Source organism: Gavialis gangeticus, unplaced genomic scaffold (assembly GCF_001723915.1).
Source record: "Gavialis gangeticus isolate Ggan-Ray unplaced genomic scaffold, GavGan_comp1, whole genome shotgun sequence".
Classification (NCBI taxonomy): Eukaryota; Metazoa; Chordata; order Crocodylia; family Gavialidae; genus Gavialis; species Gavialis gangeticus.
Genome location: NW_017729029.1, coordinates 41642336 through 41658322, shown reverse-complemented (window position 1 = coordinate 41658322; position 15987 = coordinate 41642336). Strand labels below are relative to the sequence as shown.

General features: G+C 46.0%; 1 protein-coding gene across 1 annotated transcript; it reads right to left on the bottom strand.

Moving 5' to 3' along the window:
* Positions 1-5284: 5284 nt before the first annotated feature.
* On the bottom strand, positions 5285-15823 carry LOC109300694 (regulator of cell cycle RGCC-like). Its single transcript, XM_019521473.1, has 6 exons — positions 15735-15823; positions 10356-10511; positions 9575-9655; positions 8458-8520; positions 5527-6658; positions 5285-5458 (listed from the first exon to the last, which is right to left on the bottom strand). Exons 1-5 carry the CDS (start codon positions 15751-15753, stop codon positions 6651-6653), a joined length of 327 nt encoding a protein of 108 aa, XP_019377018.1. The 5' UTR covers positions 15754-15823; the 3' UTR covers positions 5285-5458; positions 5527-6650.
* Positions 15824-15987: the final 164 nt, after the last annotated feature.

Below are 15987 nucleotides of genomic sequence, written 5' to 3'. Positions count from 1 at the left end.
GGGGAGGGCACATGGGCTTCCAATCTTTGCACAGGTCATGGGTGGGCTGCAGCTGGGCTCAGCCTCTGCTCCCTGTGTCTGCACCTTACTGCCGCAGCCCCCACCCTTGGCCCTTCCCCCTCCCCCGCAGACTCTCTCACCTGGGGAGGGGGCACATGTGCACATGCGTGTGCTCATCTCCCCAAATATTTTTTCCTCCCTCCACCTATGAGAGCCACTGATTTAGAACAAGAACCTGTGGAGGTTTCTGGATAGATTCAGAGTCGCTCCCACTGGGAGCCTGTGCTTTTTTCTCCTACCTGTGAGGTAATTAAAGAGGATTCTTGTGGAACTCCTGGTGGGTTGCTCATCCCCTCCTCTTCTTCCTCCTTGGGGGCAGTGACTATCATCCAGAGCAGTACCAGGACTTCTCATGAAGATATCCCAGAGGTGCCATTCTAGGATGAGATGCCCTTTTAAGATCCCATTGCCATCGTTTGTTTGCTTGCAAGGCTGATGCAGCCTCTTGACTGACTGATCTGGTTTCCTTTGCTTCTTTTCAAGGACCCAGAATAGGTTTCAGACTCCTTCCCACCTAGGCCTGAAGCATGGACCAACTTGGAGCTGGTATCCTCTCAATACCATAAACTAAGTTTCTCTGGCAAAAGTCTCCTGGAAACCACCAACCCCAGCAGATGACACCACTCCTATGTAAAGAATTATTGATAGGCTATCTCTGTTTCACAGGTACTTACTACAGGACTAGGATAGCATCATGGCATAGACAGGGCTTTAGATGACATGAATTCATTCTTCCATCAAATCCACCTTCAGAGCTTTGCCCAAAGTGCCTGCTGTGAGTTTCCAGGGGTCAGTGGGCATAAGATGAGTGCCGTTGAAAGCACCATCTGTTCCCTCAGTGGTAACTACCCCTTCCATTGAAGGCAGAAGCTCTCGTTTAATATGAATGTCCCAGCTGGCCCTAACCTTTACACCCTTTTCCCATCTTTGTCTTAGAAGACGGGACATCCCCAGTCATGCTGGATCTTTCTGAGATGAGCTGCTCTTTTTAAGGACAAGAAGTTGTCACATTCAGCCACTTCCAAATGCTTCAGTCCACTAGAGAGGAAACAAAAACCAAGACTAGTGCAAAAAACCAAGACTAATGCTGCTCACTGAAGCCCCAACTATTTTCATCGTCAAGAAATGACATGCCCACTTCCCCTGCTCTCTGGGCACTGACTGACTTGCAGCTCCCTGCTGTAGCTCATGGCACGTTGCAGGAAGTGCCATGAGTTACAGTGTTCTTCCTGACCCAACAGATGGTGGCTGTTGGGTCCAGGGGGTTGAGGGATCAAGCTCCAGTTTGGAGCATCTCTGTGTCCATAGCGTCTCTCCCCTAGCCCTTCCCCTTCCCAGTTCCTGCACTGTCTTCAGAACGGGAGGTGGGGAAGGGAGCTGAGGGAGCTCGGTCTGAGGTTTCCCAGTCTGTGCCAGAGTGGGATGGGTGGATTGAAGCCCCCACCTCCTTGCATCCCCTTCAGGCAGGGCTCTGTGCTGGGATACTTCTATTCTCATTAAATAGAACACAGCAATCAGCACAGCATCCAGTCATCGTCTGCTCATATGGCAAATGGCACTGGAATTGATGAGTCTGACCCCAGTCACATGACCAACTCCTTCATCATCTGACTGGTCATTTGCATGGATCCAACAAATCATTCCACCTTTTTCCTTCATCACTCCTAGAGATCAGACTGTTCTACATATGATATAGGGAGAGGAGATTTTGGCTGCCTCCTAGTTGTAAACCATAGATCAAGACCTATACAGGAGCAAAACATTTAAAAAGAAAAGATACTAATGGGCATTTTTATTTATCTTCCTTTTAAAATGATTCCCCCTGTAGTAGGATTTGGTATTTGTTCATTATCTCCAGGAAACAGAAATAAAACAAATCAACCTGGAAGGTGCTGTACAAATCAAATTAAACTGGAACCACTCACAGTTGCTTGCTATGGATGTTTTGAGCCATGTGATGTCAGGGTACACTACAAATCCTGGTTACTGATGATGTGATGTCATTACAGCTTTGAATTTCACACTTCATAGTTTCCATAGTCTGTTAAATATTTTTTATGGCAGTATAAGAATGATGGTCCAGAAATTATGTGAGATGCTAGGATTTCTTAGGGTGATACCTTTTATTGGACCAACTATGTAGCTGGGATAAAGTTAGAATGTCTTCTATTTGAAATCTTGTCTTTCTCAGGTCTCTGATCACAGGACAATTCAGGAAACAGAATTTAGAAGGCAGCCTGGAATGCCCTGAGAATCCCACCGAAATAAGAGACCATTTATTGGAAGGAGTGAATCTGCTTGCTAGTCAAATGGACACTGAGTTGGATCAGGTTTCAACCACCCATGAACTCCAAGGGACTAGATGCTCAGCTAACAAATTGTGGAACTGTCACTGAAGCCCATGGAGTTTAGTTATTTTATTTGTAAGCCAGTGAAGGGTGTGGCTTGAGGTGTTTGATCAGTGGAGATGGATTGGGTTTGGGTGGGGAAGAAGCAAAGATCAGTGCTTTGAGCTCATTCTCACCAGGAAATGTTTAAATTCCTCAGGATTTATCATTGTTGGCACTGGATTTGGACCCAGCACCTATACCTTTGTTCCAGGTGGGCACAGCCCTCAGACCAACCACAACACCTGCAAGTCAATAATAGGTGAATTTATTGATACAGAGTAAGAACAAAAAAGCAACAGTACAAACAATCAAACAATTCTATATCTACCAATCCTAGGGCTGTCATCAGAGTCACAGTACATCTGTTCAGGATGCAGGCTCCACTCTGAGGCTCTCGCTCTTAGGTGTCAGCAGTCTGGAGGTGAAATACCAAGGCCCAGAGCCCCCCTCCAGTGGGATGCATGACGCGGGCTGCTGGTGTATGCCCTCTGTCCCTGGCAGCCTTGGGGACCCTTCCAGAGGATGGGGACGTGGATAAGGGACCGCTCTCAGGGAGGAGAATGAGGAAGATGACAAGGAGGGACGGGAGGGATGGACAAGACAAAGGGAGGGACCCTTTGTTACTCTAAAGTCTCTGCTTTTGTATTCTCCTTCCTTCCTGATGACTCTTCATCCATGGCTATCTCTGGATGACTCTCTCTCTGTGGTCAAATGTCCATATAGCCTTCTGGGCCTTCTCCTAATTTGGTCTGTTCCCCCAAAACTGGGACTTGGGCCCCCATGCTCTCTGAGGCCTTGTTGCTTGTTCACTTATCTTGTGTTATGGGACATACTTCCTCTGCTTCCCAGGCTATTCCCTAGACTATGTGTCCTTGTTGTGTTAGACAATGCACCTGCCTTGAAGGCTATGATCCTATATCATGGCATGCCCCTCTTCATTCTCAGGCTATGTCCATATGTTGGCCTTTTGCTGGACATCCCATGTGGTTTCAGGGCCATGATTAGCCGTGCGTGAATCTCCCAAGCTCTTTAGAAATCCATTAACCCCTGCTGCCCATCTTGACCCCTTATAATGCATACATCTATACCTATAAACCAATTCCCCCCCAAACAGACCTTTAAATACTGTTTCTAAGCCAACGATCATAAGGGGGAAGAAAAGGAAAGGACTAAAAACAGGGACTAACTAAGAGAAAAAGGAGTAGATTACTTTTCCTTTTTAGGCCCATGAGAGCAGACACTTTCCTTTGCTTTTCCCTCTTTGTTCTAGGCATAACCATAAAAGCTCTCCTTTACTACATATCCTGCTCAGGTGTCCACTGCTTCAAGGGGCAGCAGTTGCTGGACTCTAGAGGAAGCCATTCTGAGAAGGAGACATCAGCTGGGGAAGAGATTGGAACCATAATTTAAACCCAACATGCACAAGAGAAGTAAAGTGTTCATGCTATTTATGTCATTTTTTTCAGAGTGAGGAGCTTGTACCTCTGGAACAACTTCTCAAATGACTCCAAGTTTGTGCTACTTGCCCTATCTTAAGGAAATGTCGGTTTAAAGTGTGGATTATGGAGACTTTAGAAATCCTGACTGTAAGAGCTATCCCTCTGCTATAATAAAGGAATCCAGGATGCTGTCACCATGCACAAGTCCCTTCCCACTGAAGCCTTTTCAGTCTTACTGGGTGCTTGTTTACTGTGAACTCTTCCAGATGACCAGAATTCAAGACAGCTTCCAAGTGGAAGAATCACTTGGAAAGCGTCTTAAGTACAGAGTAATCTGGATCCACACCAAGTTTTGCTTCAAACCCCATTAGTGTCCACATACCTAAAGTGCATTAATGAACATGTAGATGTGCCTGAATGTCTGTCAGAATTAGTAATGCACATTAAATCTAGTACCTTCATTGTGAGGTACTAGAAAAAGGTGCATTAGCTTATTTTAATGCACATTAGCTGAAGAGTCCTTTTTTTGGGCAACTCTTTAATGCACATTAAAATAGGCTAATGTGCATTAAAGCACATGTATAATGCACTTACATAAATGGCTAGCCAACCCAGTTGGGGGTATAGCTTGCATCCCAGTTAAGTTTGGGCTGTAACCCACCTGCCTTGCAGTGCAGCAGCTGAGCCTGGGGGCAGATAGTCCTCCTGAGTCTTCCTACAGTTCTTCTGGGCCATATTTTCCTGCCCTTCCATTTATTTCCTTTCTGCATACCAGTTACCTACATGTTATTAACCCCCCAGTACAGCATTTAAACTTTACATTCAACTTGCTACATTTCTGCATATGACAAAAGATCAGGGGCAGGGGGTGGAGAAGAGGGAGAGTGGTCACCCTTTCAGGGTGCTCCTTATCTGCAGTTCCAAGTATTTTTGCATTACTTAGTTGCAGGTCTGTAACTACAAAAAGCTACTTTAGCGCATGGCTGTGGAGAGTAAACTCTGCTTCCAAGGGGTCTCCCCCTCTACAAAGAAAACCACTTTGTTCAGAGGTTCCACAACATCTTTTTATTCACATATATACATCTGTATAAAATGAGAGACTCATTATTTACAATATTTACAGCAGAATACAAGCATTCAAGGCAGAGGCACATACAGTCAGATCCTGTTCCACCAGTTAGATCAGGGGTGGGCAATTATTTTGGGCAGAGGGCCACTTACTGAGTTTTGGCAAGCCATTGAGGGCCACATGACAGGCAGCCCAGGGCAGATAAATATTAATTTTCTAAATTTTTTAGGGGCCCTTCAGGCCAGATTGAATGGCCTGGCAGGCCACATTTTGCCCATGCCCGAGTTAGATGCATGGACTTGGGCACCCAAGTGCAATCCTATTTCATCCTGCTCAAGTCTTCGAAAAAGCAGGCAATGCAAGTGGTCAGTATATTCTCCTCTAGCTTGCGGTTTCTTGTGACACCATCTTACAGGGAAAAAATGGCCTGTTTCAAAAGTAGGTATGCTAATATTTTCTCTGGGGCTCGAACAGGGTAAAATAGGACCAGACTTAGAAATCTAAAAAAAAACAAAACAAAAAACAAACAAACAAACAAACAAACAAGCAAACAAACAAAAACAAAAACCAAACCAGTCTATGTACCCAATAGATGGAACAGAATCAGACTTCCGGAGTTCAGGCAGGGCAGTGTCTGAAGATGCCCACTGGCAAGCTGAGAACATGGAGAAAGATCACTTTGTCTATGATACTTAGAACAGGAGATAACTTTCACTTTCAGCTCAGAGAAAGTGATGTAGTTGCACTGTGTGCGCCAGTGCATTACTCACATGCAATTCTTTACCTGGTTGGTCAATGGAAAAACCACAATTTCATGGCAGCTGAAGGTTTAACTGAGTCATTCTAAAAATTATCATAATTTATGAATGATATTATGAGGGAATTTCAGATTTGGTGGTTTTTGTTGTACTAATTATATCAAAACCCTGGATCTGAACTAGAAGGTATGGGTCTCTTTACTCTTAAACTATGGTAAATGTCAGTCAGTTGTTATCACTGATCTCCAGTAAAACACCTTCTAAGAAATACTTAACATGTAAGCAAAGAATTACCAAGTTTAAAAGAGACATGCCCATGCCACTTACAATTTTAGTAGCCAACAACCAGTCCACACATAATCATAATAATGCCCAGAAGAGGCCCAAAGGCTGCAGGACCACTGATGCTCTATGAGCAGAGATCTCTTTTTAAAACTATTCCTCTTCCACCCCCTTGGAGATGGACAGTCCTTTAATAAGTGTGGGAGGGGGATAGAAGCTGTACGCTGGCTAAGAGTTGGTGCAACTGTGCCTTGAAAGCAGAAAGCTTGAGGGCAGAGGAAACCCAGCCCAAGCCAATATGCAACTGCCTCCCAACTCTCAGCATCACTCACTCCCAAAATGAATCAGTCTCCACTACGTATGTTGGTTGTCTGAAGAGGCAGCCATAAGCTAGAGGGAAAGCCCAGCTGGGATTCTCAGTTATGACTTCATTGCTGTTGCAGCCTGTGGTTGGGTCTTCACCGGAAGCTCGTGGTTGTTGCTAAGCAAGCAATTCCTGTCTGCAGAGTAACTGTCTTGTCCTTGCTGCTTTGTGTGCAAGTCATAAACTCTTTCAAACAGAGTAGAACATGAAACATGGGTTGCAAAAATAAGGCAGAGTTCTGATTTGCCTTAATATCGCTCTTTCAGCATCCATCCAGGACATGGCATCTCACATTTCTGCAGAACAAAAGAAATGTATTGGTGAGGCCACTGAACTGAATCCTGATGGGCTAAGACCTACCCCAGAGCCAGCACACTGGAAACCCTCCTCTTCTTTTACTGCAGCTGTGCGTGCTTAGTGACTGGACCTGAAGACTGGGAACCTCAGGTCTTGGGTCTGGTTCCTAGCTCCACTTGCAGGAACTTGTTCCTTGTCAAGTCACAGCACCATTTCAGGTAAAGTAGCTTCAGCCCCCAAGCTGGTGACTTTCATAAGGGGGCCTGAACAATAAGTGAATTCAGTTGGATCTGCTCAGCATCAGAGAAATCAGATCCCTGTTGGGCACCTACAAACTGGTTTTGAAAGGGCAGACCTTAAGTTCTGGCCCTCAGTCTCCCTAGCTGTAAAATACTAAAAGCAGTCAACTTTAGAGGGGGCTGGAAGACTTAATTAATCACGGTTTGCAGAGTCCATGAATCTGCTTGGGTCAAGAGTGCTAGGGAAGGGCAACATTTTCTTGTCACTCTGGCCATTGTCAACAGGAAAAGATACATTTGAAAGCTTGTTGCCGCCTCTGGAGAGCTAGAATGGTCTGTGATCAGCAGCCCTGCCAAAGGAGGGCAGGATTTCCACCCCCCATAAGAATCTGATCAAAAGCTTTTCCCCACCTTGAATATAACCCCTCACTCTCTGCTTCATTAGCATAACAGGCAAGCCGTGTAGTGAGAACAAAGACATTTCCCAGACACCCACAGAGACGAGGGTTTGCCCAGCAGTGACCTAACCCCCCAAATCACCATCCTACCCTCTAGAAACTCACTCTGCTTCAATTTGTTGATTACAACTGATAACTTATGCAAGGGGAAATCCAGCCAAGGCTGGGTTGCCTCTAGGCTAGGGGGATTCCTGCCAGCCTTATGACACTGCAAAGGATGGACCTCTCCCCTTTCTCTTTTTTCTGCTTTTCTTTAACCCAGAGAAGCACTATAAGTAAAACAGCTATGGTGCAAAGCACCGGAGGCAGTGTGGTAGGGTCACCCCAAACAACCTGGAATGGCAAGTCCTAGCACCTCTTCCATCCAGTGTCCTGGTAGCACTTCAAAAGCAACTATGCCTCAAACCTCCCTGTGCAGGTCACCATCCTCACCCTGGTTCCACAGAGAGGGAAATGGATGCACAGAGAAGGCACAAGAAATCACCCAGCAGCCTTTGGCAGCTTGCTGCTAGAGCAAATAGAATCTAAAAGTAAACTACTGTAACCACAGAAGTCACTGACAGACTTCCAGTGGAGCTAAGACTGCACCTCCTCCATCCAGGTTTCACTTCAGGGTTTCAAAGGTGCTTTCAGAATTTAGGCACCCTGTTCCTATTGAATAAATGAATCTGATAGTGGCTGTATAAGACTTGGGACCTTATCCCCTTGGGCTCCTTGAACAAGATCTTATGTTCTCGACCACAGCTGCTTTGCCCCAAGCTAAGCCAGAATACCCCACAGCCTGGCACTGCACTCCAGCCCAGGATCACACCATGCTGGATGCAGCATTCCAGCCTGCCAGGCTGACAAACTGCTGACATACATTTGACAACATTCAGCCAGAACTACCACATAGCTGGGACTGATGTTTTGCTAGTGCAAGAGATTGCAGTGTGGGAAACTGAGTGAGGTGATGATCAGATACATTAATGCCTACAGATGACCCCTCAGTCTATGTTTTCACTGTGGTACTATCGACTTTGAAGGAGCAACCCCAACTGACAGCAGTGGAGGATCTCATCTTGCATGGAGAGGAGACAGAGATCAAAGCTGCATACATACCCTCCAGCACTTTGTCCAGATCTGCAATGAAGTCCTCCAGTTCTTGTGTGTCTCCGAGTTTAGCTAGCAGATGGAGATATGCATGGTCAGATACTTAGCATGCTGCTCGCACCCCAATACAGGCTATGAAAGGGATTCCCTGCTGCTGTTTCTGCCCATATCTGCTGAGGTTGCCCGCTACTTATTACTGGTTTCATATCATCTATATGCCCATCTTAGCGCAATGACCTGGACCATCTAGGAAGAAGCTTATATAAATAGCTTCATTTGCAACAGAAGGGGCAAAAAAAAATCTAGTGTCAAACACTGCTGATATAAAACTAGGCCAAATTTCACCAGTACATTTTTTTCTGATAGGAGGTATATGTAGTGGATATTATTTCGTTGCATGGCATTATGGTCTAGGTTTTTGTGCTCCTCTAAGGCTCTTGGACTTAAAAATTAGTATATAGAGATTGTGATCGTTGCTGATTATGTTGACCCTACATGAGCCACTGCACAGCACTAACTTCACAAAGTCTTATACTTCACATGCCGAATTGAGTGTAGGATTTGTTATGGATTTTTTCTAAGACAGTCTTTTTGGCTGTGCCAAATCCCCAAGTAAGAATCAAGAGGTCTGAGTAACAAGGGTGCTTCCCCAGGATGCTTTGGACATTGCTAGAAGTCTAGGCCATGGTCCCTTCAATCCAGCATGGAGTCTGTATTAGAAAACCTGCTAACGTTTGCAAATTCTGCTCTCATTTCTACCAGGAACACTTGCATACCAGGGCAAACATTCAGAGCAGGGAGTTGGGGAGGAGGGGTTGTCTACACAGTCATCAGCCTTCCCCCCACTCCCCTGCATCTGCACTATTCAGCTACAAATACCAGCCAAAAGGCATCTGAGTCTTAGGATGGTCCAATGGGACATAACTCGTAGCCCAGGCTGAAAAAAAAATCAGTAGGAACTACAAGATCAAAGGCAAGGGCCCTATTCCCCTCACTTCCACTACTGTAGGTCTAGAATGACTACTTAAGCAGTAGGAGATACCTCCTCTCTGAGGTCTCTTTAGATGGGTTTCCCCATGAAGTCCCCTCAGGAGCCCTTTCCAAAGGAAATCTGTCTTGGTCTCACCTTTGGAGTCAGAAGCTTTGGCTTTGGTGTTGAGATCCTCCTCACTGGAGTTTAAACTGCTTCTAGGTGAGGTGCTGGCACCTGCCAACATAATAAGATAAGTCAGTTTGCCAAGGCATAGTCTAGGTCCCAGGGCCACAACTATACATAAATATGCTAGCAGGGGATGGGGGCCAAAACAATGAACGGAATAGGATTCTCATATCTGGCTGCTGGCTTTCATTGTTAGCCAGCAGACCTGCTACAATTTGGATGTAAGGTACACAGCAGTCTGGAACGTCAATGGTTTCTTGGAACAGGGGACCAAAACAATTAAGAGGGAACAAGTGGGTTTAATCCCATATCCCAAGCATATTGTGCAGCAATAAAACTATCAAACCAGAGATATGACCCCTCTAGCATGGTGGATGGACCCTTGCCTATGAGCTTCTAAGCAACCAGGCAGAGTACCTGAAGGCAAAAACAGATGCTGCCTAATGCAGCCTTAGAGGGAAGAGACCAATGAGTAGGTGGCTGAGATGATGATGCTCAAAGGCCGAGTGACATGAAAGATGAATAATTAAACAAACTAGATACACAGCCTCAGAGAGCTGGAGAATTGAAAGAGTCTGAGGCCTACCATCCTTTTCAAGGGGTCTCTACCAAGCTGCTTATTCTCCTGCTGGAGAGGCTGGGGGCAGACCTGTCTCCTTATGCACTAGTGGCATTTCCCCAAAGGTGAAAAGCACTGAGATCCAAGGCTTATTTTATTCTGAACCAAATAACCCCTGCCTAGACTCACTCTCTAGCTCGTCAATGCCACTGTCATACATGCTGGACACTGTCCTTCTCTTCATGTCCTCCAAGTGCTGCTCATACTGACAGGCCTCACCGTTGTCAAAGTCTTCAATCACTTCATCAAACTCCCTCAGGAGGTCACTGAGGTCATCAGTCAGCACTGAAAAGGGAACAAAATCAGCTGAGTTCATTAACTGGAAGCAATTCATTCTGATCTCATTCATTTCACACGCAGATGCAGGTGGAGTTACATATGTTGAACACCACAGTGGCTCTTAGGAGCTGTAGAATAGCCAAAGGAGAAGGGAACTCAAAATGGAAAATGGCTGACAGAAAGGCCTGTTGCTTGGAGGATACCGGGTTGTTGCCTCAGATGGCAAAAGCTGCTAGTTAGAAAGCTCTTCTGCCCAAAGTAGCCAGGTATTTGTGAAGGTGCTGGGGAAGAAAAGTGAAGAGAAGCCTGGCACAAGTAGTCACCACCATAAAGACTGTATGAAGGTGCTTAACGTCCCACAGGGGGAGCTGTAAAGCCAGCTTGGCAAAGGTGGGGAGAGCTGAGGAACACGCTGGCAGGACAGCCACGGATACAACAGAGCCATGGAGCAACTTGTACACCCCAGCAGCCAGCCACAACCTGGCTCTCCCCATCAAGGAGACCTTTGGTCTCAGCCACCTTAGGCTTGTTTGGCCAGTATGTCCTACTCAAAATGACACGAGGCTGCTTGGTCTCTACTGGCTCTCCTGATCTCAGTGACATCAGGATCCTTGCCACAGAGCTGTTGAAACTGCCTCACCAATAGCCATAGATGCTGTAGTATAGCATGGAAGTGACCCAACTCGCATCTGCCCTGATTCTGGTCTCACTTACCCCATCCCGCTACATCAGTAACTTCAACGTAATTACTTCAAATTTATCCCAGCACAAAAGCAGAATCAACTTGGGTCATTTCTTAGATTTTCCCCAAGTTGTTTTTGATGTGGAGGACAACTGGTGGCCTTATCTCCCCTGCTTTTGCCTGTGGCCCATTGTAGGGGCTCTGGTTGTTTCTGGTTCTGTGCTGTGGAAGGCATGAGGGCTGGAAGTGGTTGTTTTGGGGAATATTTGGATAAGCAGTTGCCTGGGAATGGAAGACCAAACTCAGTGGCCCCTTCCAGTCCCGTGTTCTTAACTAAGGGACATAAGTTTGCAGAGGAAGCTTTGTCAGCATTTCAGAGGAGTCCTGTACTTAATCACTGGGAACTAAGTGAATTTCTAGGACTGAGCCGTCCAGCAATGTGCAGATTATGCAATATAAATACAACTGGCAGAGTCTCCTCTATAATTTGACTCCCTTGTTTGGGGTCTAGGAGCTGAGGTTGTCATTCTTTCCTCATGAAGAGGCTTGCCAAAGCAAATGTCTGGAACTTCACAGCGAGTGCCTGAAGAGCCATGCAGTCATCCACTTCCTGAGGCAGAGCAGTGGACCCACCCCTGGTTATGTCTGAGCAGGAGCTTAATCACAGCCTGGTGCCTACTGCTACTGGAACAGCACAGAAAAAAAAAAAACAAAAAAAACACCAAAAAAAAATTCTTCCTTCTCAAAAGTTCTAGGATTTCCACTATGCAGCCCTCCCACCCAAGCTGGGTGTGCCATCCTTTTGGCTGAAGAGGGCTGCAGGCAGCACCAGGGATGGCTGGTGCAAGGCACTCTCCATCCTCCAAGGGCTGAGCTTTTGGCTCTTCCACCATCAGAAGCAGCCAGACCATCTGCAGCGTGTAAGAGTGACTTCATGAACATCCCACAAGCAGGGGCAAGGATCAGCATCATTGCTATTTACAGCTACTGACAAGGACCCAATGAGCCAAGTTCTTCCCCAGTGTAAATCTGTTGTCTTCAGGAAGGCATCAGGACCACTGCTGATATTTTATCATGTAGCTGGTCTTCATAAACTTGTACAATAGTTTATGAAAGAAGAAACACCACAGAACCACAGGAAGGAGGGGGAGGTGGAGGCGCCACAGAAATGCTATAGGGGCCACCACCACTCAGAGCTCATAGCAAGCACCACTCTACAAAGAGCCTGCATGTGCTCTTGCTTATCCTGGTGTTGCTGCTGATTTATACCGCTGGTGCACATTTAAGTAGCATGTGAATAGGACCAGGCATGCTTAGTGGATACTTTTAGCCAGGACAGGTAGATACGGATAGGGCCATACCGCTGCCCTCCTCAAACTCCAGAAAGGCAGAGTAGTTCAGCTGCCTGATGGCTTCAAAGCCTTACTCTGGACTCATGCTGAAGCTCACACAGCAGTAAGAGGTACCTGGCATTCAGGCTGGGTAGTCAGAAGTGGCCAGAAGTGATGCAGGCCACGTCATTCCCTTGTGAACTGATGGCGATAGAAATCCACACCTTGACACTAGCCCCAATGTGCAGTTTGACTTAAGTAACCCTTTGACATTCCCCTGGTATCCAAATGGCTCACAGAATTAATAAGCCAGGTCCTGTAGCGGCACAAGTCAGCGTGGCTGGTAGCCCGATGGTATTATCCTCACAGCACATGCACATGGTAAAGCAGCAGCAATATACCTACTTTATGTAGATGAAACCACTCTGCCACAGGCTTCCTTGGTAAAGCCTAGAGAAGAACCAAGACCCAAGTCCCAGTTCAGCACCTTTGCCACAAAGCCCTCCTACCTCCTTTCTCTGCCAATGAACCTAATCATTCCTAGAAAGAAAGTGTGTAATCATGGCTGTTAGTGGATTCCCATCAACTATATGCAAGGTCCTTTGCCTACAGCGGCAAAGTAAGTTCCCTACTTCAAAACAGTCTAAATATTTGCTTCATGATTTCACAACTCCTGCACCAGACGCACTGTCCCTGACACAATAGAAAGATGTTTATGGGCCCAAAGGTTGTGACAAAGCCACTTTAATCGAGGAAAAAGCCTGCTGTGACTAAGTTCTATGCAGAACGTACCATCACAGCTTAGCTGAGACCCCCTGCAACTCTCCCAAAGAATAGGACAAGTTCAAGCAGAAGGCCACCCTGCTCCTTTATCTTTCCATCTCCTTGAGTTACTGGTTTCAATCACATCCTTCACACGGCATAAACAATAGGCTCTTGTATAAAATAATTTCCTTTGTTGGGGTGGGGAGGGGCTGTTCATTTGTTTTGGGGGTTTTTTTTATATAAAGTCTGCTGTTCAGAAAGTAAAAATAATTCTTCCAAACTACATGAGAATGTCTGTGCTGAACTGAAGTGACTCCTTTGAAGCAATTGGAATTCACTAGCCAAGTTCTGATCTCAGTTATGCTGGTATAAAGCACAGAATTTCCACTAGGTTCATTCTTGGATTTACAGGAATGTAGTTTAGAGAAGAATGTATCCCCACATTTGTAAATTCATGAGTACTTAGTGTAACATTGTCAGAGGAGAGATGAATTTCTTGGTCACTCACAAACAGGCTACAGAAAGGGGACTGCTCAGCCTTATCCCACTGAATGCACATGCAAGATTCCTCCAAAAGTACAAGAGATGACAGAAGATCTGGGGACAGTGCTCCATGTGTGCTTGCAGATAGTCACCCTAATTATTTTGTCACATATGCACAGAGCTATCCTGCAGCCATTTCAAGAATGAAACAACGCACTCATTATCTGCAGATGGCAGGAAGTAAGCATGCAACCGTTTTTCAAGGCAGGAACTGTTCTATGGGTATACAGCTTGTCAGAGGGAGGTAGCACTGTGCTTCAGTACTTGTTCTGAGTAACAGACCTTGGTTGTCTGTCAGGTCCTGATAAGATGACTGGTTTTGAGGCTGTGACCACAATTTAAGGGATGACACAGCCTTAGAACGCTTCTTTTGGTGCCCCTGAGACAGCCCAGATGTTCATTTTTCCTCATCATGATAGATCAAGGGCTACTCTTTGATTTCAGGTAGAAAATGGCCAGGCTGATAAGCTGCATGGTACAGCAGTGACACCAGAGTGTTGCTTTCCCTCCAGTCTTGGGAAAAGACAATGCTAAACACTGGAAGCAGACAGTTCATCTGCCCCCACGAGAAGAACTAGGTTCTCAACCTTTTTGGACTCAAGGCAACACTCCATAACCTTTTTTAATTGGGTAGCACCTACTTCAAAACTGGATTTATATTGTATTGCTTACCTCCTTGCAGAGGGGATGGGGAAAGTCAGCCAGACAGGGACAAGCCCAAGTATGAGTCTACCAGCGTATCTCCTCACATCTAGCAACACCCTTCAAAGGATTTCCAGGCACCCCAGGGCGCAGCAGAACCCTGCCCGAGAATCACTGAGCTAGAGGCTGTACAGGAGTGCCAAGTCCTCTCAACACCTGGAGATCTAGGAATTGGGCTGCCCTGGCACCGACTCCCATCATAGATGGGAAGTGAAAAAAAGGAAGGGGTGGTATTCTGCACATGGCTGGCTTTGATACTGCACACTAAGTCATATGTGTTCACAGGAGCTAGACGTCTACTAGCAAAAACTCACCTTTAACATTAATGGAAAAAACTAAGACACAAGTAAACACAAACCACACCCACGCTTGGAGCCCTTACACATCCAGAATTCCCAGGAAGAAACCCAGGCACAAAATTTCCTCTTTTAATATCTGCTATTTGAAGTAAATTGTCATTTGGGGACCTTCAGGACACACTATACAGTATATTTATCTGGGATTGAAAGACTTGGATGACTTTCATGAGAGATCCTAAGGATAAGAGCTGTTGGGTAATAAATCATGCAAACTATTATTTGAAAGAAGCACTCATGAAGAGCTGTATTTTTTAATATATCAAGGATCACTTAAAGGATATAAGAAACACTCATCTCAGGGAACTGTATAAGCTAGTAGTAAATATACACATAACACATGTGCGTGAGCGCACTGTACTCTCTCGAAAACCCTCCTTCACAGTTAACATCATTTAGGGGTTCCACATTGTTTTCATTGAAAAATATAGCCAATATTTTGCCGCAGGAGGGGTGGAGATTTTTTAATTTAATTTAATTTTTTTAACCAGAAATCTCCACCCCTCCTGTGGCAAAATATTTCTCTCCCTCACTCACAAACGCACCAAGCGCAGAGGCTGCCACAGACAAATCCAAGTGTTACTACAGCCTCAGGACTGACACCAGCTTCCTTTTAAGAAGCCAGTTTCTAACAACATGCCAGAAAAAAACACCACAATACAGAATACAATACAAAACAGCCAGGAGATGTTTGTTCGTCTTTAAACGAGGTACCCAGAGAAGATCCAGCAGCGCCTGCACGTGCTTGCAAGGTCAGCTACAGGAATAAAGAGAACCACGTTTCCACTGCAGGGATGACTGTAATCACTGGCAGTGAATGGACGCAGCTGCCAGAAGCGGCGGCACTAACCTGAGTCGTCCGTGGCCATGCTCAGCGGGCTCGGGTGGGGGACGCCTCTGCTCGGACACACCAACAGCGACGGAGGACCGAGAGGACCTGCCGCGCGGCAAGTTTTGTGCCTTCGGTCACGCCTCTTCTTTACTCTTAGCCAATCAGCGGGACGCTGGGGGTGCCCAGTAAATTACAAGGTTACGTCACCCAGCAGGGGTTTGTGAATGGGACAGCGCGGGCGTGTCGCGCGGGGGGTGCGCGCCCCCTCCAC

Bases quoted from the DNA above. Each gene is read 5' to 3' on its own strand.
- LOC109300694 (XM_019521473.1), bottom strand. The intron at 9,656-10,355 runs GTGAGTCTAGGC...TTATGTTGGCAG, and splicing joins TGGCATTGACGAGCTAGAGA to GTGCCAGCACCTCACCTAGA. The intron at 8,521-9,574 runs GTGAGACCAAGA...TCCATCTGCTAG, and splicing joins CAAAGCTTCTGACTCCAAAG to CTAAACTCGGAGACACACAA.